The sequence below is a fragment of the Moschus berezovskii genome, chromosome 10 (genome assembly GCF_049115385.1).
Source record: "Moschus berezovskii isolate FMDL1 chromosome 10, NW_MosBer_1.0, whole genome shotgun sequence".
Lineage (NCBI taxonomy): Eukaryota > Metazoa > Chordata > Mammalia > Artiodactyla > Moschidae > Moschus > Moschus berezovskii.
In genome coordinates, this window is record NC_142469.1 from 105,258,572 (window position 1) to 105,283,210 (window position 24,639).

A 24,639-nucleotide genomic window follows, 5' to 3' on the forward strand; every position below is an offset into this window, starting at 1 on the left:
AAAAGGAACATGGTTTTAGAAACAGCTATATGGCAACATCATTTGCACTCATACGTGTATAGATGGAAACTTGAGCCTACAGGGCCAATCCAAATATTCTGGGCCCCAGATCCTGCTGACTTGACCAGAAACACCCTTAATCAAGTCGAATCTGCTAGTACTTTAAGAACTCACGCTCCAGGGTATAAAATCTAGATACCCCTCTTCTGTATTGCCATTTAATGAGCAGTATCAAGCCTCTTGGAGGCAAGGAACTGGCTTTTTTGAACGTTTCCCTCAAAATAATGAGGTTTGGAGAACAGCTGTCAGTCATGGAAAGGCATCAAACGTTGTACGTTGAAACCTTGTTCCAAAAGAAAATTAGAAATTAAAATAATACAGTTAAGCGCTTATAAAGTTTACAAGATTCTTATCTGCTCTGAAAACATGAAAAGAATCATATTATCTTCTTGGCCAGAGAAACTCGGGTTCTGTTTTTAAGGCCCTACTCTGCAACCCTCAGTCAGCCCTGTAGGAAGGTAATTCCCAGGGCCAGAGGGATAGACCCTGCGGCTTCTCCAAAGTAAACGCAGAGAGCTAAATGAAGGTACTCAGACAGGCACGCACAGGTTGTGCAGAGCTTAGCTGTTTGACTCCCATGGATTCTAGAGCAGAACACTAAACACTTGTGTTTATTTAGAGAGCAGGTACAGAACAGACCAGCAGAAACACAGCTTTCTCAGTCTTCCCCTCCAGCTCCTGCTAATCAACGGGAACCACACAGCTAACAACCTCATTCGAGGGTCTTAAAATGCAAGTTTTAATGACATTTCATTGTAGTTCCTTGTACCCCAACGTGTTTATGATGTTTTCATTTTACCTGTGTTAGAGAGAGAAAGACCACAGCAGGAAAACAGCTCTTGTGAGAAAGAAGGACATAAAATGCAAGCGATGAATTAAAGAGGCAAATGAAGGAACTCTTTTCCTTTATTAGAAATAGAGGAAACAGATTGTGCTCGTCTCCCGAGGGCCCACAGCCGCGCTGCGTGGAATTCAGCCAGCTTCAGTCACAGAGCTCACTCAGGAGTTTTGCTCTGTGAAAAGAGGAAGCCAGATGGGCTATTTACTTTCAACAAGATAATTCTGGAGGAAATTGTTGTAAGTCAAAGAAACTTTTTAGCTTCATCTGCTATTTTAGCCTCTACACTAGATTCAGGAGGCAGGCAGGGAGGGTTCTGTTAGTGAAGAAATAGAGGAGAGCTGGAGTGGGAATTGGGGAAACAAGAGAGAGAGCAGTGCGAATGTGGGCGGAGGTGTTCCCCAAGTACAGCAGCTTCACAGACACGCCACCCGCGCTCACAGCCTCGCTCCGCCAGCCACTCACTGTAACCCTGGACCAGCAATCTCACCCCCAGAGCCTCAGTGTCCCCCCGGGCCTGGGTCTCAAGGTGATGTGAAGATTAAATGGCATAATGTAGGTACACCACTTAAAATATAACACACAACAGAGCTCTCAGTAAACACAGGGAATTATTTTTCTCCAGATCACTATCTCTTCCATTTACAAAATATAAAAAAGCTATCACATACATACATATGTATATATAGGTATGTGTATGTGAATATATTCTTAAGAACATAGAAGAGTGAAATGTTATATTAATCTACCGATCATACTTGATGAAATCTGTTTATGTAAAAACAACCTCTGTTTTATTTTGCTGTCACAAGGAAAGAGGAATATAATCCAGATAATTTTATCCTTGGGTCAAGAATTTTAAAGGGATTTTTCTATATAAAATTACTTCTTTAAGAAAAACAACTGTGGAATGAATATAAAAAAGCTCATTAAATTGTGTGTTAGGATTCTCATAAATATAAAAGATGCTTCCTAACCAAGACAGCAAAGTTTTCTCCATCAAACAGTAAATAATGGCTACTGGGATGGAAAAGTCATCTAACAGCCACATTTTCAGGATATATGACATATAAATACTGTTTATTAAGCAAAAACTTAAAAGTATTTAGATTAAGGTATGGAGTCACTAAGCATCCAAGTTAACCTACCTTTTTTTTTACACTTATAATATTTTGAATGATGACTGATAATTCTAAGATAATAAAAGATACTTTCTGAATGATGCAATATTCAATTATGTTCAGTCTATTTTTACCATGGCAGGAGAAAGGAATACATTTTTAGAAAGATTATTCAATACGAAGGACTAAAATAAACATATTGTTTCACTTGGTTATCTTTGGATTGATTTTGAGAAAACCACAAATATTCCATTTCAATTTACTTATATTAAAGAAACAGCATCACTATTTTTTGGTAATACATTCTCCTCCTGAAGGGGAAAATAACCCAAATAAATGATCAATTTATGGGTTCAAATAGGACAAATACAAGAGCACGTATTTTAAAATTAAAAAATCTAACAAAAATTGTTACTACATTTAACTTTCTGTATACTTAGTGACAATCCAGCTGTGCACCCAGTAAACAAAATAAGTGAGAAGGTTCACTTATGCTTGCCATAATAGCGGTGGATATTTCAAGCTTTATAAACAGTCATCAGGTCATCATCTGCAATGCAAATCCACTACATGCCTGGCATTCATCTGGGCCATATCACATTCCTCTGGGTCATATCCAGGCAAAGGAAACTGTTGCCAATAGAATGACATGTATGCAACTTGCTGCGCCATGAGTAATGAAGTCCTCTGTCTCTGACCCATGAGTCTTTTGTCTTCTGACAGCATCCACGATACATTAACTGGCTAACATATTAGATTTTAAGTCGAGAAAGTGCTGCACTCAATATGCCAGCAAATTTGGAAAACTCAGCAGTGGCCACAGGACTGGAAAAGGTTAGTTTTCATTTCAATCCCAAAGAAAGGAAATGTCAAAGAATGCTCAAACTACCGCACAGTTGCACTCATCTCACACGCTAGTAAAGTCATGCTCAAAATTCTTCAAGCCAGGCTTCAACAATACATGAACGGTGAACTTCCAGATGTTCAACTGGTTTTAGAAAAGGCAAAGGAACCAGAGATCAAATTGCCAACATCCGCTGGATCATCGAAAAAGCAAGAGAGTTCCAGGAAAACATCTATTTCTGCTTCGTTGACTATGCCAAAGCCTTTGACTGTGTGGATCACAATAAACTGTGGAAAATTCTTCAAGAGGTGGGAATACCAGACCACCTGACCTGCTTCATGAGATATCTGTATGCAGGTCAAGAGGCAACAGTTAGAACTGTACATGGAACAAGAGACTGGTTCCAAATAGGAAAAGGAGTGCGTCAAGGCTGTATATTGTCACCCTGCTTATTTAACTTATATGCAGAGTACATCACGAGGAACGCTGGGCTGGATGAAGCACAAGCTGGGATCAAGATTGCTGGGAGAAATATCAATAACCTCAGATATGCAGATGACACCACCCTTATGGCAGAAAGCGAAGAACTAAAGAGTCTCTTAATGAAAGTCAAAGAGGAAAATGAAAAACTTGGCTTAAAGCTCAACATTCAGAAAACTAATATCATAGCATTCGGTCTCATCACTTCCTGGCAAATAGATGGGGAAACAGTGGAAACAGTGGCTGACTTTATTTTGGGGACTCCAAAATCACTGCAGATGGTGACTAGAGCCATGAAATTAAAAGACAATTGCTCCTTGGAAGGAAAATTATGATCAACCTAGACAGCATATTGAAGAGCAGAGACATTACTTTGCCAACAAAGGTCCTTCTAGTCAAAGTTGTGGTTTTTCCAGTGGTCATGTATGCATGTGAGAGTTGGACTATAAAGAAAGCTGATTCCCGAAGAATTGATGCTTTTGAACTGTGGTGTTGGAGAAGACTCTTGAGAGTCCCTTGAACTGCAAGGAGTTCAAACCAGTCCATCCTAAAGGAACTCAGTCCTGAATGTTCATTGGAAGGACTGATGTTGAAGCTGAAACTCCAATACTTTGGCCACCTGATGCAAAGAACTGACTCATTTGAAAAGATCCTGATGCTGGGAAAGATTGAAGGCAAGATGAGAAGGGGACAACAGAGGATGAGATGGTTGGATGGCATCAGCGACTCAATGGACATGAGTTTGTTCAAGGTTCGGGAGTTGGTGATGGACAGGGAGGCCTTGTCGCAAAGAGTTGGACACATCTGAGTGACTGAACTGAACTGAACTGAGAGTAAATATCAATTCCCAGATCCAGTATGCTTATTTCTGTCTAGAACCACTCATGATACTTGATATAAAGCCTAGTTAGGGCAACCATTCCCACACTTAATGTCCCAGTATGAACTTACATAGATGTTCTAGTGTTGAAGCTACTCATCCTAGATTCTTTGACAGAAGGAATAAAAATTTATTAACATGAGAATGTAAAAACCAGGGTCATTTCCCTACCTTCTAGAATCTAAACCTATCAGTTCTCCTATTGGGCCTCAACATAAAATTAAAATGTTACCCTCCAGTTCCACTTCCCCTGTAGTGAAACTCCTATGAAGGGAAACCATTAATACCCCTACACTGCACTTCAGTGTGAAGAAGAAAAGTATTAAGTATACAAGACAGTAACAGTCTATTTTAGGGGGAAGGGAGAACTGAGATATGGCCAAGATGGGGAAGGAAATGAATAAGGAGTGCTACTAGCCACAAACAATATATATACACTTTTTTTTTTTTATTCTAGGGCTGATTTTCCAAAGTACCATCAATCTATCAATCAATTGACAATAAGCCTATGCTCGTGGAGGCAGAAAAATAGCTAGAAGATGATTATTTATAAAAATTAAGGCTATAATTTATAAATTACCAATGGGGAGGGAAAGCAGGAAAAGTTGCAAGAGTAAGGGAATTAAAGAGTTGAGAAATATTTTAATTTCCATTGTCAAAAGTCCTACACAAGCAAAGTATGTAAGGTTCAAAATTCACCTTCAGAAATGTAAAAAAAAAAAAAAAGATTCAAGTTCCGCCTAGTGCTTTGTGTACAACAGTGCCAAAGACCTGTCTATTAATTATCGCGTGTGAGCTCATTTGCTTAGTTGTATCTGACTCTGCAACCCCATGGACCATAGCCCGCCAGCCTCCTCTGTCCACGGGATTCTCCGAGCAAGAATACTGGGGTGGGTTGCCATTTCCTACTCCAGGGAATCTTCCCAACCCAGGGATCAAACGCACGACTCCTGCACTGGAAAGTGGATGCTTTATCACTGAGGCACCAGGCCCCCTACTATCTATTACTTTCTGTTAAAAGCAAAGGAACAACTTGAAAAAGAGGGTGAAATAATAATTTAGAAGCAGAGTTATAAAAGTGGTTTAATTTCTAGACTTCTGGCTGCATATCATATATGATCAATAAATATTTTAGATTTACTGCTTTACAATGTATATACATTTTTAAAATGTGCTTAAAATTAGGAAAATCCACATTATTTCAGAAAGTGACTTCATATTCACTTATCTCCACAATTCATTAAAAATAAAAATAAATGGTTTTTCAGAATAACCACAGACATGTGTTTGATGGATGACCATTTCTCTGCCTACCCACCGTGAGCCATGAGGGAAAGGTAAATATGTTTATTCATAGAGTTCTGTATTCTCATGGATAACTGATGTTGCTGGCATATGCTGTTACTTAATTACACTGAGGCAGAATAAATGCCTGATGCAAAGTCACTGCTGGAGTTGTGCTCGCTTACTATAAACAGATACAAATATTTTGAGGAAAGTTAAAAAGTCAGCTTAAAACTCAACATTCAAAAAACTAAGATCATGGCATCTGGTCCCACCACTTCATGGCAAATAGATGGGGAAACAGTGGAAACAATGGCAGACTTTATTTTCTTGGGCTCCAAGATCACTGCAGATGGTGACTAGAGCCATGACATTAAAAGACACTTGCTCCTTGGAAGAAAAGCTATGACAAACCTAGACAGCATATTAAAAAGCAGAGACAATAGTTTACCGACAAAGGTCCGTCTAGTCAAAGCTATGGTTTTTCCAGTAGTCATGTGTATGGATGTGAGAGTTGGACCATAAAGAAAGCTGAATGCCAAAGAATTGATGCTTTTGAACTGTGGTGTTGGAGAAGACTCTTGAGTGTCCCTTGGACTGCAAGGAGATCAAACCAGTCCATCCTAAAGGAGATCAGTCCTGAATATTCATTGGAAGGACTGATGCTGAAGCTAAAGTTCCAATACTTTGGCCACCTGATGCGAAGAACTGACTCACTGGAAAAGACCCTGCTGCTGGGAAAGAAAGAAGGTGGGAGAAGAGGACAACAGAGGAGGAGATGGTTGGATGGCATCACTGACTTCAATGAACATCAGTTTAAGCAAGCTCCAGGAGTTGGCGATGGACAGGGAAACCTAGTGTGCTGTAGTCCCTAAGGTAACAAAGAGTCGGACACGACTGAGCGACTGAACTGAACTACCCATGTTTTAAAAAGGTTCAAATTTAAACCTATCTCATAAATAAGATGAAAGAACATGTTTAGAATAATTCTGAAAAAAAAAATCCAGCTTCACTTCTTTGTTTTAGAACTAGGGCTTTTGTGTCATTCAGGGTCTCTATCCAGTGGACTTGAGGAGGAGGTGAGTGAATACTCTAGGTAGAAGACTGTATAGATGCCCTCAGAGTCGGTCAAACATAAAGAGCTTACAAAAAAATCCATTTTCCTATTAAAAAATCCCTCAGAATAATTAAAATGAGTTCCCACTCAAATTAAATTGCCTTGTAGTTTTGTGTGCAAGGCTTTAGACATTATAAACACTCCTTGACTTTGGCCTGCCAGGTTTCCTCAATCAATCATGCAGTAGCCTAAAATTAAATTGAAACGATTGGATCAAGGAAAATCAAATTTTTTAACATTTAGGTTCAGTAATGTGATTATGAAGCTTTTAGTGATATTGTAATTACTTTGAAGCTTCGAGCATATGTTTCTACTGAGAGTATTCCATGGAGAAAAGCTGCATTAAGGAAACAAGTAAATACAGACCCCAATGATGCAAAAGTAAATTTGTTGTAAAGCTAAAAGCTAAAGGTTGGAAGAGAGACAATGCATTCGTGTAATTTATACTCTAAACATCCTGTGTAGAGTAACCACTTTAAAATCCTGGCTAGTTCCAGAATTAAAATAATGTAATGGCCTCCCTCTAAGGGCAAGCATTAGAGAAGCAATAAAGAGATACAACAGTAAAGAACAGGGTAAAAAAAGAAAAAAAAAAGTCATTGTCCTGTGCAAGCTCCAATTCTGTGCACAGAAAAATGTGACAGAGTAAAATTTCTCTCTCAAAATTAATGAACCACTGTCTCAGAATTTGAAACGCTTTAATACACTTAGTAATTACCAAAATAAAAAACCAAAGACTTACTACCCTATTTATTAATGTTTTTATCCATTTCAACACTCACTAGGATTATGCTGGGTTTGGGGGCTACAAGATACATCAGATAAGGTAACATCGTCAAGGCAAACAGGAAGGGTGGTTGGAGAAGACAAAATGAGAGACAAGACAATGGTCTGCTCTCCATTTCTCCTCTGATTCATACTTTCCTTCATTCAACAATTATTTATTATGTACGAAGTATACATAATATAATTGAAACATACTCCTTTCCTCAAGAATAAGGCAGGCAAGTAAACACATAACATTAAAATGGAATGATTTAGGTCTTCAAAGTTTAACAGGAGAATGAATCCATCAAATAATCTGTAAACACAGAGTTTTAGAAGGATTTGTCTATTCTGATTATATCAAGGCATAGCTAATCATCTGAATCACTGAAAGATCTAATGTAGGAAGCAGTGCATTGGACTCACGCCATTTAATTCGGCTGATGTCAATTTTATTCATTTATTTTTAATTGGAATTCACTTCTCACTTTCAGCCACCGGTTCTGCCCTTTCCTGCTGTCTCCGAGGAGGCCTGACTCACAACGTTCACCGGCCACTGACCACGGCAAGCTTCACCTGTTTGTTTCCTTTGCCCAAACGGGCCTTAGAAGTCAACACAGTGTCCACCTGTTGCCAACATGCTACTCTTAATTAAACTGGGACAGACCGGATTCGTATTGCTGTCATTCCTATGTCAGTCAAAAGTAAATGAGGAAGACAACATAACCCTGATGCCAAAGCTTTCTAAAAATAAACCTGAACAGGCCCTTCTTAGCATTAAGACCTAATGGTTCCTCATTACTTATAAAACAAAACCTGAACTTTTCCAAACAGGCCCTTACCTTCCTGCCCTGACTGTTCCTCCCCCTTCTTACGCTCTATCCTTGTCCAGTACACTTCCTCTGATCAGCACTTCCCCTCCAGACTCTGCTTCCAAGTCCCCAGGCCTTCTGGTTTGCTGCTGCTGCTGCTAAGTCACTTCAGTCGTGTCCAACTCTGTGTGACCCCGTAGATGGAAGCCCACCAGGCTCCCCCATCCCTGGGATTCTCCAGGCAAGAACACTGGAGTGGGTTGCCATTTCCTTCTCCAATGTGTGAAAGTGAAGTCGCTCAGTCGTGTCCGACCCTTAGTGACCCCACGGACTGCTTGTCAGCTCAAATACCACCTCTGCTCTGGAGGTCCTTCAGCATTATCACACAAATATACGCTTCCATTACAGCTTCTGCTGTGGCTGATCATTACTTTGTCCATGTACACAGCATCTTCAAGAAACCATGACTTGCTCACTTCGTTACCAAGACTCGGAGGTGTCTCAGGTCATAACTTAGGGTCTCAATAAATGTTTGTTGACATGAACATTTATTTTCTTCTTTTATCCAGTAAAAATGAACTCTTTTGTTTTCTTACAAATCAAATTCTAAATCTATTTAATATATGTATTCCATACTTCCTTTAGAGTTTCTCCTAACAATACATAATGGAATATTTTACAAATATTTCAGCTGAAACTGCTTCATGAAACCCAAATTCCACACAGACATCTTTTTAAAAATGAACCAAATTAAGCTTGATTCTTTTCTTGCCTTTCATAACTTTACTGGGATTTATATAAAACTTCTAACTGTGTATTTCCAACCTAGCCCGATTAGTTATTATTTACAAGGGCAGGACAATGTTAAATGATTCCACAGGAGCATTAGGTGTCTAACATTCGTAGTGAACTGGTGATTCAGAAATCAAAATGTACATAAAAGGGTTATTTGCTCCCGCTTTGCCTGATCATGTGTTGTTGCGTGGAGTCATATTTCCTGTCAAAAGCATAACAAAGCTTCCCCTACTCTACAGGATACAAATGAGCAACCTGGTACAGCAAATCACCCAGATGCAATTCACCATTTCAGTCCTGGAGTGGAGCCACATGTTCTTTTGTCACCCGGGAAAACTACCTTGAAAAGTGAGTTATGTCCTCGGCCAGCTTTATCAACTAGTCCACACGTAAAGACACACACACACACTCACACAATGCTAGATTGCCCATGTGTAACAGTACTGTATTGCCACTAACTGACCCCAGAAAAGGAAAAATCAAGTAACACAGCTGTTAATTCAATGTCCTGTATCAGTCACCCTTAGTTCATAAGAAGACACTTTAAAACCAGATTTCAAATGGTGAAGGTCTTAACGGTGACTGTGGTAGGCTGGACAGACCACCTCGGCATCTCCACATGCTAATTCCTGAAACCTGTAAGTGCAAACTTGGATGGCAAAAGGGTCTATTAAATTAAGGATTTGAGATGGGAGGTTATCCTGGTGACTCCTAAATGTAACCACAGCCCTCTTATAAAAGGAAGGCAAAGGGAGATCTGACTACAGTGAGAGAGAAGGCACGACCCACAGAACAGAGACAGAGGGAGGCAGCCGGGAGGCAGCCAGGAACCACGGAGCCAGCAGCCTGGACAAGAGGAAGCGAACTCTCCACGGAAGCTTCCAGAAGGAACGAGGCCTGCTAACACCTAGAGTTTAGCTCTTTAAAACTCATTTTGGATGTGTGACCTCCAGAACTGTAAGATAATACATCTGTGTTGTTTTAAGCTGCCAAAATCCTGCTAACTTGTTACAGCAGCAACAGGAAGCTAAGACGGTGATTGAGCCATGCCTCAATGGTACACAATACTATCGAAAAAAGCTAGTGAAATTATGGTACTATTTGTTTTTCTGGAAACACTACTTTTTTGACCAGAACATGAAATTACTAGAAGTATGCTACCATGACTAATTTATTTGACAATTTGTCACAAAAGAATAATCAGTTCTATACATATTTTAATCAATGATACAACTATCCTGTCCTTAAGCCTAGGTTTATAACACTGCATTTTATTCTATTTCCATATACTTGCATACTTAATGCTGAAGATCTGAAAAAACACAGAAAACCATAATAAAAAAAAAAATCCCAGAACCCAAAGGTAATAATTTTAAGGTATACATCCCAGGATTTTTACATATATAAATGGCACCTAACGCTATAGTTTTCATTTATGGTAAGAAAGTTCTTACATTAATTTACAAAAAAGTCTTTCTTAACTATCAAAGAATTTGCAAATATTTATCAGTCTTAGATCATTAATGTTAATCATCCTGTTATCATCATTTGTTGAGAACAAAAAAAAATCATGTCATCCCAGAAACCAGACCTCAAGTGGCATTTTCACCTTCCTCTAACTTTACAGTCATAACTTGTATTCTACTGAGGACAGAATGATTAAATTGGGTACAGAAGTCAGAAGAGATATCTAATAAAGTTATACATGAATAATTGTGACAACCATAACTGGATTCAACAGAGTAGTTCTTTATATGTTAGACCTCCAATACAAATAATTCCAGAACTTCCCCTCGATTCCCTCCCCTCCAAAAGAGTTATAATGTGTGCTGCAGTTTTGCATAGTGACCAGGGAGGCCTGGCGTGCTGTGATTCATGGGGTCGCAAAGAGTCGCACACGACTGAGCGACTGAACTGAACTGAACTGAACTGAATGGCGAGGATACAGACCCAGTGTGAAACTCCAGCATCATACACTATGAATAAGATGATTTGATGCCTTTCTTGAAATCAAGCTGATGGGAAAAAGAAAATCAATACACTTGATAAGAAACTCTGCAAGCAGTAAGCAAAAACAAACACATATATACACACACACGAGAAATAAAAAAGAAGAAAACCCTAGAGAGGATCACAGTAAAGGAAGAAATTCCCTTACCTACCAGTAACTGGGCATGTCACCAGTTACTCAATGAACAATAGTAGGAAATAAATGTCAGACCTCCACTATGTATTACTTCCTGTTGATATCATGTAATTCGGTCCAAACTGACTGCACAGTAAAACACATACAATTCCCACCCAACACTATGAATTCAGGCAATCATTTAAAAACATCTTTCAACAGTGTCACACATATAACCAGACTTAGTGGATGCCAACTGACGTGTGCAGTCCACCTCTGCTTGTGATCAGCATCCTGGAAAGGCAGCAACTCAGAAAAAGCTGCCCCAGTTCTGCTTAAATCTGAACCTCTCACTCCATGAGGACTCACCAGGGAGCTGGAAAGGACTTCAAGCCAGAGTTCAAGGGCAGAGAGAAGACCGAGAGAATGAATTATTATTCTTGAGACACTGTATTTCTCCAGACAAGTAAGCCCAACTCCTGCCCTGTCCTCAAGCCAGCCCAAGGTTCTTCACTCCCCAAAGCTCTGACTCAAGGGAAAAAAACGTGATCACAACCATATTACCCTGAAAGCAAAATGCAGAGGCTGGGCCTATGAGTAGTTCAGTTTTACTGCAGACAACTCCTGAGAGAGAGAGATTCCAGGGGAGGAGTCACAGCAGGGCTGGTCTCTTTAGTCACACGATTCCTGACACAACCCTCAGGAGTGCTTGTATAACCAGCCAAGCCCTGTGGAAAGCCCAGAGGCAAGCAAGGGAAGAGCTCACCTCTTTAATTAGTCAGACAGCAGCTGCTTCTGTGAGCTCTGACAGAATCAAAAGAACGTGGGGAAGAAGAAAATGAGGGGAGAGACGAGGGGGAGTACAAATGGATGATAAAAGCCAAGGTTTCCCTCAGAAACACACGCATCCCAAACCTCGTCCTCTTTCTCCACGTTATTAATACAAGGTGAATCTCGGGTGTCCCTTTCCTTTCTTCCCATGTTCTGGAAAATGAATCTACTCTGAACAATAAGCTTAAAAAATGACTATATAGTTGCAGAGGGGTTCATCTCAGGTGATGTTATTTACACACTGAAACTTCAAAAAACATTTAATTGTAGGGATAACTGGCGCATTCATCAATTACAGGGATAAATAAAGGACATGTTTCAACTGGAACACTAATATTAGTTTCCTAATCACTACTATTTTCCTCTCCTAATTTGATAAGGGTGGGGGTTTAAGGGACAGGGAAGGTTAGAATATACTGTATACAGAAATTTTTCTCTCTCTGATGCTAAGGTCTCTAATGTTATCCTTTACGGGGAACCCTATTCAAATCTTACAGTAAGAGTCAACTTGAGAAATCATCAAGAAACCATCAATACTCTTAAAAATACAGATGTCCTAAGATGCTTTTGAACTGTGGTGCTGGAGAAGACTCTTGAGAGTCCCTTGGACTGCAAGGAGATCCAACCAGTCCATTCTAAAGGAGATCAATCCTGGGTGTTCATTGGAAGGACTGATGCTAAAGCTGAAACTCCAATACTTTGGCCACCTCATGCAACGAGTTGACTCAACTGGAAAAGACTCTGATGCTGGGAAGGATTGGGGGCGGGAGGAGAAGGGGATGACAGAGAATGAGATGGCTGGATGGCATCACCAACTCAATGGACATGAGTTTGAGGGAACTCCGAGAGTTGGTGATAGACAGGGAGGCCTGGCGTGCTGTGATTCACGGTGTCGCAAAGAGTCGGACACGACTGAGCAACCGAACTGAACTGAACTGAAGGTGGTCTTTATACATGGGCCAAGCATATAAGTAAATAAGCCTGGAAGGTTGGCTGCAACGTAAATCTATGTCTTCAATATCACAAAACTTGAGAGAAGCCATTCAGATTACTACAAAGAAGCATTTAAAATGAGTTCATTAAATTCAAATTAAAATAGAAACACTATATAAGCAACGGGCCACAATTAACAGCTGAAGAAACAGCAGGTAAGAAACGATTTCCATTGATCAAAAAAATAAAAATTAACAGAATAAAGTATTCTGCACTGAAATGGTTTTCATGAATATGAAACATTATCAAGTAAGAACTTTTTTTCTGAATTTTTCAAAGAGGTTTGGAGGTAGAAATGGATTTGCATATCTTAATACAAAGTGTTTTCACTGAATCATTTTCAAGCAATGAAGCCAGGAGTTTTCAAAAAAAAAAATGCAGACTTCAAAAAACCCTTAGAAATAGTTACAAAGTTGAAAAGGGCACAGAGTCATCATTTTGGAGTCTTTGGAACCAAAGAAGAACTGTACATAATTACAAGAAATCTAAGGAAAAATGGAGAACTTCTTTCGTGACACAATTGTACATCATCATCAACAGCTTTCAGCCTACTTTGAGGACTGAGATGTAGGGTTGTTTCTCATCTAAAATTATTGAAATGGCAGAGCAAGAGACAATACACAGTATTTAACTGAAATATAAATTCTGAGGCTTTAAAATTCACCACATACAACCTTTAAAACTAATATGCAGACTTGTGGCCAAACAGTACAGTTAGACCGTACATTCACGATGGCTTTTTTCCTCTGGTTTTTTTTGTTAACTCATGTATCCCTGGCACCCAGAACAGTACTGGGCATACAGTAGATACTCAATTACTCAATCTGCTCTCAAGGAAATAAAGCATGATAAAGTGAGAAGTGAAGGGGCTTTCTTCTTAAATTCATTTGAAAAATTAAAATATATTGTTTCTCCTCTATCAGAAAGGCAAAAATATTTTATGCTACACGGGGGGAACATGGACACGCACAAATGCTGTTGGTGGCGGCAGGGACGCATGGACACTTGTGCACTTCGTGCACTGTTTAAAGGCAGTAAGTTTAGGGTGGGGACGGGGCAGGGAGAGAGGGCAAACCCAGTAGGTGCTTTGCCGTGGAAAGCTGGGTCAGTTCTGGGGAGGATGTCTTTTTGTAATTTCTTCAGCTCACAGGAGTAGGATAGCTCTTTGCTGCCTTGCTATGGTGGACAGAAGTGTAAAACATGGTGATTTCTTTTAAACAATTTGGAAATACCTAGCAAAATTCAAAATCTACAAATCTTTCTTTTTTAAATGTGTTTATTTATTTGGCTGTGCTGGGTCTCAGTGTGGCACGTGGGATCCTTGGTCTTCACTGAGGCATGCCACATGTGACATTTAGTTCCCTGACCAAGGATGAAACCCAGGCCCCCTGCACTGGGAATGCAGAGTCTTAGCCACTGGACCACCAGGGAAGTCCCTCTACAAACCTTTTAACTAGAAAACCCACTCAGAGATTGAAATATTTTTACTTTACATACAAGCTTACATATGCAAATAAAGTGATATGGACACAAACACTCCTAATGATAGCAACTATCTATAAACCTACTGTATGCTCATTTATTGGAGACTATCTACATAATTTACGTACATCCATTAAATACTAGACAGGAATAACTGTAGGGTCGATCTGCACACGCACATTCAAAAGTTTTCTAAGAGATGTTAAGTTAAACAAAGTACAAAAAAGATTGTTCTAATGTTTTTTTTTTTTAGATCACTAAAAATCATTTTTAAGACATTGAGTTTGAATTTAAATATTGGCAACATAATTATATACATGTATTTCCAAGTACTTTAGGTTTTCCCTGGTGGCTCAGTGGTAAAGAATCCACCTGCCATGCAGGATCCACAGAAGACCTGGATTCAAACCCTGGGTCGGGAAGATCCCCTGGAGGACAGCAGAGCAACGCACTCCAGTATTCCTGCCTGGAGAATCCCATGGACAGAGGAGCCTGGAGGGCTACAGTCCATGGGGTCGCAAAGAGTCGAATCAGACTGAAGTGACAGCACGCACACACTTCTGTACTGGGTGTACATGAGTACATCTGACACTACTGCAACACCTAAATTTACTTCAGTACAACAGACACACAGGATACCACAAATGTCACTATTAAAACTCAGTTTTAAACACAAAACACTGTTAACTTTTAAAGCGTGAAATATAATTTTAAGAGAAATGCCAAAATTTATATTTTTTTCTTAGTTGAATTTTCTTAAGCTTTTTATTCTGGTTTACATTATCTTAAAGTCCTCTCCATATTTCTCAAAAAATAATAATTTTTCACCTACTTGTTTCTATAGCTGTCTGAATCAGGTCATTTAACATATTAATCATAACCTAACTGGGACATGTAGTACTTTTGAAACAGTCTCTGTGACAAGAAACAATCTTGAGTTTTGAAAAAGTAAAGGAAGATAATTTTATTGGTAGTGAGGAAATCAACTGCCCTCACTTTTATTCTACCAAGAAATGCAATTTTTGGTTTTCCTTAAAAATTAGCTGGGATTTAAAATAAAGTAGAAATGGAATATTAGAGGATGGGACAATTAAAAACTGCTTAGGCACAAAAGGGGCAAACTGGCAAATTCTGAGTAACACAAATGCCTTCGTGCTGTCATGCCCAACTCTTTGCAACCATATAGACTGTAGCCCGCCAGGCTCCTCAGTCCATGGGATTCTCCAGGCATGACTACTGGAGTGGGTTTCCATGCCCTCCTCCAGAGGACCTTCCCAAGCCAGGGACAGAACCTGTGTCTCTTATGTCTCCTGCACAGAGAGTTGGGTTCCATACCACTAGTACTACTGGGGAAGCCCCTATATAGCTTTACTGTAAATTTATTTCTTTTATAATTATCCATGTATCAGATTATGTTGAATTAAAATCCGTACAACTGTCTTCAAGACAAGGTGTAGACTATTTTTTTCCTGTAAAATACGGACAGCATGAATTTTGGAAATTTTCATATTTTTCTGATTCAGTTTAGATTTGTGTTAGAAAATGAATCTTGTGTAACTGTCACCTAAAAAGGCTCAAAATATTCACAAAAATTTATATATTTTTCTTAATTAGATAACCCATTCATCAGAATCATGTTAAAAAAATACAGAAAACTGGACAACATCCTTAGGTTTTACACTGTTGCAAACAGTGTCAGTTAGCTGGCATATTACTCCTAGTGTTGGATAGAACGTTTCAGATTTCAACATTAGTCTAATAAATGACTGATTTAAGAAGAGTTTATCAGTATGCAGAAACTTACATACTTTTTTAAAAGTCACCTTCCATCTTCTTGGATAAACTACAGTTGACCTCACATGAACTTGAGGCACTCAAAAGTGCTTTAAGCGGCACCCAGTCAAGAATAACTCCCCCGCCACAAAAAAAACAAAACAAAAACAAAAACCTCACCAAACCAATTAACACACAGTCTAGAGGAAATCTGTCATAATAAACTCCCCAAGGAGCAATGTTTTGTAATCACACCGTACATTTCCACTTATTTTCAGAGATAAACCTTTGATCTTTGGCTTAACAATTCTGGAAAAGGGAGACTTTTCCAGTCTTCTGTACTACAGTGTTTACAAGCAATTCTAACAGCCACTTCCAAAGCTTTATTCACAAAATCGCAGCCAGGTCATTCTGTATACATGTATTTATACATATATATATGTATTTTTTAAAGGTTGTTGCATAATGAATCGTAAATTCATTATGCTGGAAGTTTTCATCCTTGCTATCATTCACTATTAATTATTCTTTCATCTCAGACCTCCAAAGAGATCATCTAGAAGACAAAAATCCAAGAGCGTAAGAAGTTCAAATCCACCTGCGGGAAGTTCTTTTGGCCTCAGGCACCGTCACCGGCACCGGCCTATCAGGAGTTTGGCGCTCCGCTAGGGTTTCCCTTCAAGCGCTCCCGGGACAGTGTGGGTCCCACCCCGTCCTCGGGGGCAGACAGCCCCCCAGGGCGCCCCGAGCGGCTCGGGACGAGGGGCCTGCCCACGGACGCCGGCGCGGGAGCGGGCGGCGCGCGCCCGGGGCCCGCGGGACGCAGCCTCCTCCGCAAGGGGCCCCCGGGCGACGGCGTCTCGGGGGGAAGCCCGGCCAGGCGGGCGCGGGCGGGCTCGGGACTGAGACACACGTCCTCTCGGGGAGCCGGCGGCGCGGGCCGAGGGGGGCGCGGACGCCGCCACCGGCCACTGACAGCGGGCCCCCGGGGGTCCCCGCCGGGCGGGGCGGCGCAGAGACGCTGTACCTGGCAGGTACCCACGTACCTATCATGGCCACTGGGCAGGCGGCCCGCCGGGCGAGCACGCTCCCACTCGCACCCGGGCGACCGCCTGCGCCTCACACGAGCGGCGCTCCGGGGTTAAATCGTGCGGGACGCCCCTCCTCCGCCTCCCCCGGCGCCCGGCCCTCGCAACGCGCACGCGCGAACGGCGTGCCGCCCGCGGCCCTCTGGGAGTCGTAGTTTTCACTCGTCAAGTGCCGCCTCGGGTCGGTCGCCGCCCGCCGCCCGCCGCTAGCCCTTCCGGCCTGAGGCCCAGGAAACGTGTACGTCACCGGGAGGCGGGGCCATCAGGCCTCAGTGTTGACGCGTCGCTTAGCAACCGGGAGGGTTACCTTTGGAAGCTTGTGGCAGCTCTGGCCTCGGCCCTGCCCTCTTCCCGCCCCTCCCCTCCCCTCAACTCCCTGCACCTAGGAGCTGCCAAACATCTGGATAGACCACTGCTACGAAGGGGTTGAATTTCTACCATTAACGCGCCTTTTTCCATTTTTTTTTCCCCCGACCTCCTTCTCACATCCATAAATCTCACTGACTCTTTTACTACACGTTGTATGAGAACAAGACATTTTCTAGGAAGATGGTGGCAGAAAAAGAGACCCTGAGCTTAAACAAATGCCCAGCCAAGCTGCCGACGAGGACCAAGCTCCTGGCACAGCAGCCGCTCCCGGTGCACCAGCCTCACTCCCTGGTTTCTGAGGGCTTCACAGTCAAAGCCATGATGAAAAACTCAGTCGTAAGTGATCTTCCCGAATCGAATGCACTCGCTCCCAGTCGGGGGACCCCAGGCTGCAGAGGTTGGCTGACCCTAGGATGGATTCTGAGCCCATGTCCTGGGTGGTCTTCGCCAAAAATGGCAATTTATTCGGCCAGTAGCAGACGGTGCCCAACAGAGTGTGGAGGTCCAGGCTGGGATGTTAAGAAGGGGTCTCGGGCAACTGATGTACTGTGCCCCTTTCTAAGCACCTTCCTAATAACTCAGGGTTTCTAGACCACCTGAATTTATCCTTCAGCTATATACACAAAGAAAGATCCCCTTTACTTATTGATTCCTAAACTAGCCCCACTCAGAAAAGCGCCTTATAGGAGAGGGCTATCATGAACTCCCTTGCAAAATTTAACATTTCTGATGTACAGCTGGGAACCTAAACTCATTAAGGTTACTCATTAAGAGTAAGAAATTTCATCAATTCAGCCTACACATTTTAAGAATATCCTAGCATTTTTTCTAACAAGATTCTCATGAAAAGGCATGTTAGAGTACTGAGAAGCAACTTAATAAGAAGTCTGTTTCCAAATAGACCTTTTAAACTTTTAATTTTAAAATTTCCAAGATTTGATGCAAGTACTTCTGACTATTAATACAATTCATGTTTCATTTCTATTGTTTTGTGGTAGTAAAAGTCCAATATTCTCAGTACTATTAGGGGGGAAAAGTTTAAACTGCACATGGAAGATTTCAGTATATGCATGACAGTTAAAAAAAAAACTTTAAATGTGGAGTGCTACACCAGGTTTTACTACTGACTAAGCACCTGGCTGAGAATGATATATTCAATAATAAATGCAGCTTTCAAATTTGTGTAATTTACACTCTGAGAGGATCTGACTTATTGTGTAGCAACTCATATGTTGAATGAATAGCATTGCTTTCCAGTGTCACATTATTTGTTTCACATAAATGTTGTAAACTTAATACATTATTCCTAAACTACATCCTTAAAATATGCAAATGAAACAGATCACCTTTAGACCCAGGGGCCAGATTTCCACATTGCTACACAAAATGAAATTCTGATTATTGGAATGTGTGTCAGTTGCATTGCAATAGTTATTCCCAGAAATAGACTAAAACTTTCTGCTTGTTGTAACTGCAGTCCTTTTGTGAGTATATCTTGTAAATAGGTGATGTGAGAGCCAAGATGATTAGTTTCTCAGCAACACAGAATACCATAACAGTCAAGCTAATTATTTCTTTTTTTTTCCTTCTTCTCAGTATATATAATTATAATTTTAATGATTTTCCCAATGTTATGTTTCTTCAAAGACATGTACAAAATTGGTCAGATTCTTTTTTTAATAAAAAAGTATATGTATAATCGTGTTTATTTTTAGAAACATAGCCTTTCACCTAAAGTCATAATTCTGGAAAATCAAATATTTCAGTGTTGTCAAACGTAACAAGACTCAAACAACAACGGAAAAAACTGATCATGAAACAGCCTTAATTATAAACAACTTATTTGAGGTACATTATCTTCTTGTCTCCATATACTTAAGGAAGATCCCTTAGTGTAATAATAATGTCTCCTTGGGGATCTTCTAAAGAGGATGCGTCATTCTTTCACTTCATTTAGTGGGAATCATAATTGTTAGATGAAAATATTGTCCACCCATCCATCCATTTATTCAGTCAATGATAGTTTTGTTTGTTCCTAAACCTAAGATCCTGCAAAGTGCAGTTCTGGGAATTTGTGATCAGCGAAACAAAGCCCCAGTTCTTAAAACTCCGAGGAAAGTCACCACTAACAACAATGGACAGGTCTTGACAAAAGAAAGACACTTTATATATCCTAACTTCAGTGGTACAAGAAATAAAACCTTTCCTCTTCATATCCAATATTTACATTTCAACATTTCTGTCCTCAGCAGTACAGGCCTTTTTGCATTATATGGTCAATTGGGATTTCCCAGCTAAGGATGCTAGAATGGATTACCATTTCCTCGCCCAGGGAATCTTCCCAACCCAGGGACTGAACCCACCTACATTGGCAGGTGGATCCTTTACCACTGAGTCACCTGGGAAGCATATAGTCAAAACACACTTCTTTCTTAAGGTTTATTTCTGTTCAGAAAATAACACCCTGACCCATAGCTTTTTGTGAATGCAACTCCTTGTTCCACAAGCCAACCCACAAATCACTTTTCTAATGTTAGGACTTGCCATCAGTTCCCTCTTTCCAGCCCTCACTAATTAAATAAGTCTTCACTCCAGAGCACTTCCACAAAAGATTTACAGAACTGTATCCTAAGGAGGTCGGAGAAGGCAATGGCAAGCCACTCCAGTACTCTTGCCTGGAAAATCCCATGGATGGAGGAGCCTGGTAGCCTGCAGTCCGTGGGGTCGCTAAGGGTCGGACACGACTGAGCGACTTCACTTTCACTTTTCACTTTCACACATTGGAGAAGGAAATGGCAACCCACTCCAGTGTTCTTGCCTGGAGAATCCCAGGGACGGGGGAGCCTGGTGGGCTTCTGTCTATGGGGTCACACAGAGTCGGACACGACTGAAGTGACTTAGCAGCAGCATCCTAAGGAGGTATATGAAGACTCCCAGTGTTTTTTGAGGGTGCTTCAGCAATACAAGTTTGGTCATAGACAGATATGATCATATGGGCTGTGCAAGCCCATATGCTTAAACAGTCGTAATCTATATATGTGAATGCAGAATTATTTCTAAAACAATAATGAATGTGAATGGATAATAAAAATGGCATAAAACATGTAAAGCATATAAAACAGTGCGTGGCACAGTCAGTGGTCATTTGTTTCCTAAGGACTGAAGGGATGTGAGTGTGTAGATGTGTAGGGAGAAGGGCGTTAGAACAAAGGGAACAACATAAGCAAAATCGAGACAGTGAAGAGTTGCAATTTAATTTGGTGGAAGCAAATAAGAATAGTGGGAGATGAAATTAAATCCATAGAATAGGGTTAGATCACAGAATGCCATTTTTAACCAGCTTATTAACGTTATGCATGTCCATTGTGAAATATTTAAGTGACTTGGCTTAGTAAAGGAGGCTTCCCTGGTGGCTCAGTCGGTAGTCTGCCTGCAATCTAGGAGTCCTGGGTTGGGAAGATCCCCTGGAAAATAAACAGCAACCCACTCCAGTATTTTTGCCTGGGAAATCTCACGGACAGAAGAGCCTGGCTGGCTACAATACATGGGGTCTCAAGAGTAAAGGTTTTTCCTATTTAAGGTAATGGGGACATTTTTAACTTTTTTTTTCACTAGTCCTCTTGTAATTTCAGTGTTTTATTTTAAAGCTTTGCTTCATCTTAATTCATTTTGGTTTGAGAAGCAGGTATAAATTTATTTTATTTTTCCAAATTGGTCAGCAGTTGCTATATTAACTTTCACTTGTAGTTAAACTGAATTATATATATATAAAAAACTTCCTATTTAGTTTGAATGATCTATCACTGCTATATGTATATTAATCGCAATGGCTTTGTGTATGCTATAAAATATAATAGGACTAGACATCTCTATTCTATTTTGCTTTCCTAGCAATCCTGTGAGGAGGCAGAGAAGACCTTTTTTCTTTCCATTTAGCATACAAATCTGACAATTTAATTTTTTGTTGTTGTGAATCATCTATTAAATGGCAGAGCAAAGAATGAATGCTGTATTACTAGATTTTTCTAACTCAGGCTAGTCCTCTCTTGATCACTTTTTTATTGACTTCGGTAGATGCATAACATGCAAATGGAAAATGCACACACATCACTTGATAGATATTAAACCAAACATACTGGTGTAGCCAGAACCCAGATCAAGAAACCTTACCAACACCACAGAACCCCTTCAGGATCTTTCTAGTAGTTTAGCTGCCCAAATGCATCCCAATTTAATCTTATCCCAACTGCTATCAACAGATCTGTGCATATATTCAAAGAATCATACAGTGTGTAGTTGTTTTATGTCTGGTGTATGGGATAACTGTTGTGAAATTCACCCACATTACTGCATATGATCATAGATCCTTCATATTCATTTCTTTATATTATTTTCATGGGAGAATATAACATAATTTATGGATCCATTCGTTCGTTGATGACTATTTCTGTGACTTCTAGGTTAAGACTTTTACAAATAGTGCTACTAGGAAAATTCTAGTATTTTTTAATTGAAATAAAGTTGATGTACCATTTTAATATAAGTTTCAGATGTACAACACAGTGATTCACAATTTTTCAAGATTATACTGTCATGTGGCAGTCCATGGGGTCTCAAAGACTCGAACACAACAACTGAACAACAGCACACTTCATTTGTAGCTGTTGTAAAATATTGGCTATATTCCTCGTGCTGTACAGTACGTCTGTGTAGTTCACTTATTTTATACATAGTAGCTTGTGACTCTCAATCTCCTACCTCTATCTTGCTCATTCTCCCCTTCCTTCTCCCCACTGGTAATGACTGGTGTGTTCTCCGTATCTGTGAGTCAGTTTCTTTTTTTTTATTCGCTAGCTTGTTTTATATCTTATAGTCCATGTGATAACAGACAGTATTTATCTTTCTCTGTCTGGCTTATTTTGCTAAGCATAATATGTTCCTGATCCATCCATGCTATTTCAAGTGGCAACATTTCATCCTTTCTTCATGGCTGAGTAATAGTCTATTGTGGGCTTCCCTGGGGGCTCAGTGGTAAAGAGTCTGCCTGCCAGTGCAGGAGAAGCGGGTTCAGTCCCTGAGCTGGGACAATCCCCTGGGGAAAGAAATGGCAACCTACTCCGGTGTTCTTGCCTGGAGAATTGCATGGACAGAGGAGCCTGGTGGGCTCTATAGTTCATGCAGTCGCAAGAATCAGACATGACTAAACAAAATTGTAATCTCTTGTATGTATTACCACATTTTTAAAATCCATTCATCTATTGATGGACAATTAGGTTGCTTCCATATCTTGGTAACTGTAAATAATGCAGCTATGAACATTGGGGATGTTCACTCACTCAGTCGTGTCAACTCTTTGAGACCGCATGGACTGCAGCACACCAGACTTCCCTGACCTTCACTATCTCCCTGGGTTTGTGCAAACTTTTCTCCACTGAGTCAGTGATGCCACCCAACTATCTCTACTCTGTCTCCCCCTTCTCCTCTTGCCTTCAGTCTTTCCCAGCATCAGGGTCTTTTCCAGTGAGTCAGCTCTTTGCATCAGGTGACCAAACTATTGGAGCTTCAGCTTCAGCATCAGTCCTTCCAATGAATATTCAGAATTGATTTCCTTTAGCATTAGACTGGTTTGATCTCCTTGCTGTCCAAGGGAATCTCAAGTTCAGTTCAGTTCAGTTCAGTCACTCAGTCGTGTGCAACTCTTTGCGACCCCATGAATCGCAACACACCAGGCCTCCCTGTCCATCATCAACTCCCACAGTTTACCCAAACCCATGTCCATCAGTGATGCCATCCAACCATCTCATCCTCTATCGTCCCCTTCTCCTCCTGCCCTCAGTCTTTCCCAGCCAGCTCTTCCCATCAGGTGGCCAAAGGATTGGAGTTTCAGCTTCAACATTGGTCCTTCCAATGAACGCCCAGGACCGATCTCCTTTAGGATGGGCTGGTTGGATCTCCTTACAGTCCAAAGGACTCTCAAGAGTCTTCTCCAGCACCACAGTTCAAAAGCATCAATTCTTCAGGGCTCAGCTTTCTTTATAGTCCGACTCTCACATCCATACATGACCACTGGAAAAACCATAGCCTTGACTAGATGGACCTTTGTTGGCAAAGTAATGTCTCTGCTTTTTAATATGCTGTCTAGGTTGGTCATAGCTTTCCTTCCAAGGAGTAAGTGTCTTTTAATTTCATGTCTACAATCACCATCTGCAGTGATTTTGGAGCCCAGAAAAATAAAGTCAGCCACTGTTTCCACTGTTTCCTCATCTATTTCCCATGAAATGATGGGACCAGATGCCATGATCTTAGTTTTCTGAACATTGAGCTTTAAGCCAAATTTTTCACTCTCCTGTTTCACTTTCATCGAGAGGCTATTTAGTTTTTCTTCACTTTCTGCCATAAGGGTGGTGTCATCTGCATATCTGAGGTTATTGATATTTCTCCCGGCAATCTTGATCCCAGCTTGTGCTTCATCCAGCCCAGCGTTCCTCATGATGTACTCTGCATATAAGTTAAATAAGCAGGGTGACAATATACAACCTTGACGTATTCCTTTTCCTATTTGGAACCAGTCTGTTGTTCCATGTCCAGTTCTAAGTGTTCTTTTCTGACCTGCATACAGGTTTCTCAAGAGGCAGGTCAGGTGGTCTGGTATTCCCATCTCTTTCAGAATTTTCCTCAGTTTGTGGTGATCCACACAGTCAAAGGTTTTGGCATAGTCAATGAAGCAGAAATAGATGTTTTTCTGGAACTCTCTTGCTCTCTGCATGATCCATCGGATGTTGGCAATTTGATCTCTGGTTCCTCTGCCTTTTCTAAAACCAGCTTGAACATCTGGAAGTTCACAGTTCACGTATTGCTGAAGACTCAGTTCAGTTCAGTCGCTCAGTCGTGTCCGACTCTTTGCGACCCCATGAATCACAGCACGCCAGGTCTCCCTGTCTATCACTGGCTTGGAGAATTTTGAGCATGACTTTACTAGCGT

At 40.7% G+C, this 24,639-nt stretch overlaps 2 protein-coding genes across 7 annotated transcripts in view; one reads left to right on the top strand and one right to left on the bottom strand.

Annotated features, from left to right (window-relative positions):
• Positions 1-17,444, bottom strand: part of PRKN (parkin RBR E3 ubiquitin protein ligase) — a 1,261,621-nt gene extending 1,244,177 nt beyond the window's left edge. For 2 of the 5 annotated variants that reach the window (XM_055433926.2, XM_055433925.2), the window contains exon 1: positions 17,247-17,436. Coding sequence is in view for 1 of the 5 variants with exons in the window: in XM_055433925.2 (XP_055289900.2) it covers positions 17,247-17,253 (7 nt within the window). In the remaining 4 variants the exon portion in view is untranslated. Of the gene's footprint in view, positions 1-17,246 lie in introns of all 5 variants that reach the window. The other 3 variants (XM_088840889.1, XM_055433924.2, XM_055433923.2) reach the window with 3 other exon arrangements.
• A 241-nt stretch (positions 17,445-17,685) lies between these two features.
• PACRG (parkin coregulated) overlaps positions 17,686-24,639 on the top strand; it is a 545,678-nt gene continuing 538,724 nt past the window's right edge. For both annotated transcript variants that reach the window (XM_055433658.2, XM_088840953.1), the window contains exon 1: positions 17,686-17,993. In XM_055433658.2, coding sequence (XP_055289633.1) covers positions 17,838-17,993 — 156 coding nt within the window. In that variant the 5' untranslated portion in view covers positions 17,686-17,837. The remainder of the gene's footprint in view (positions 17,994-24,639) is intronic.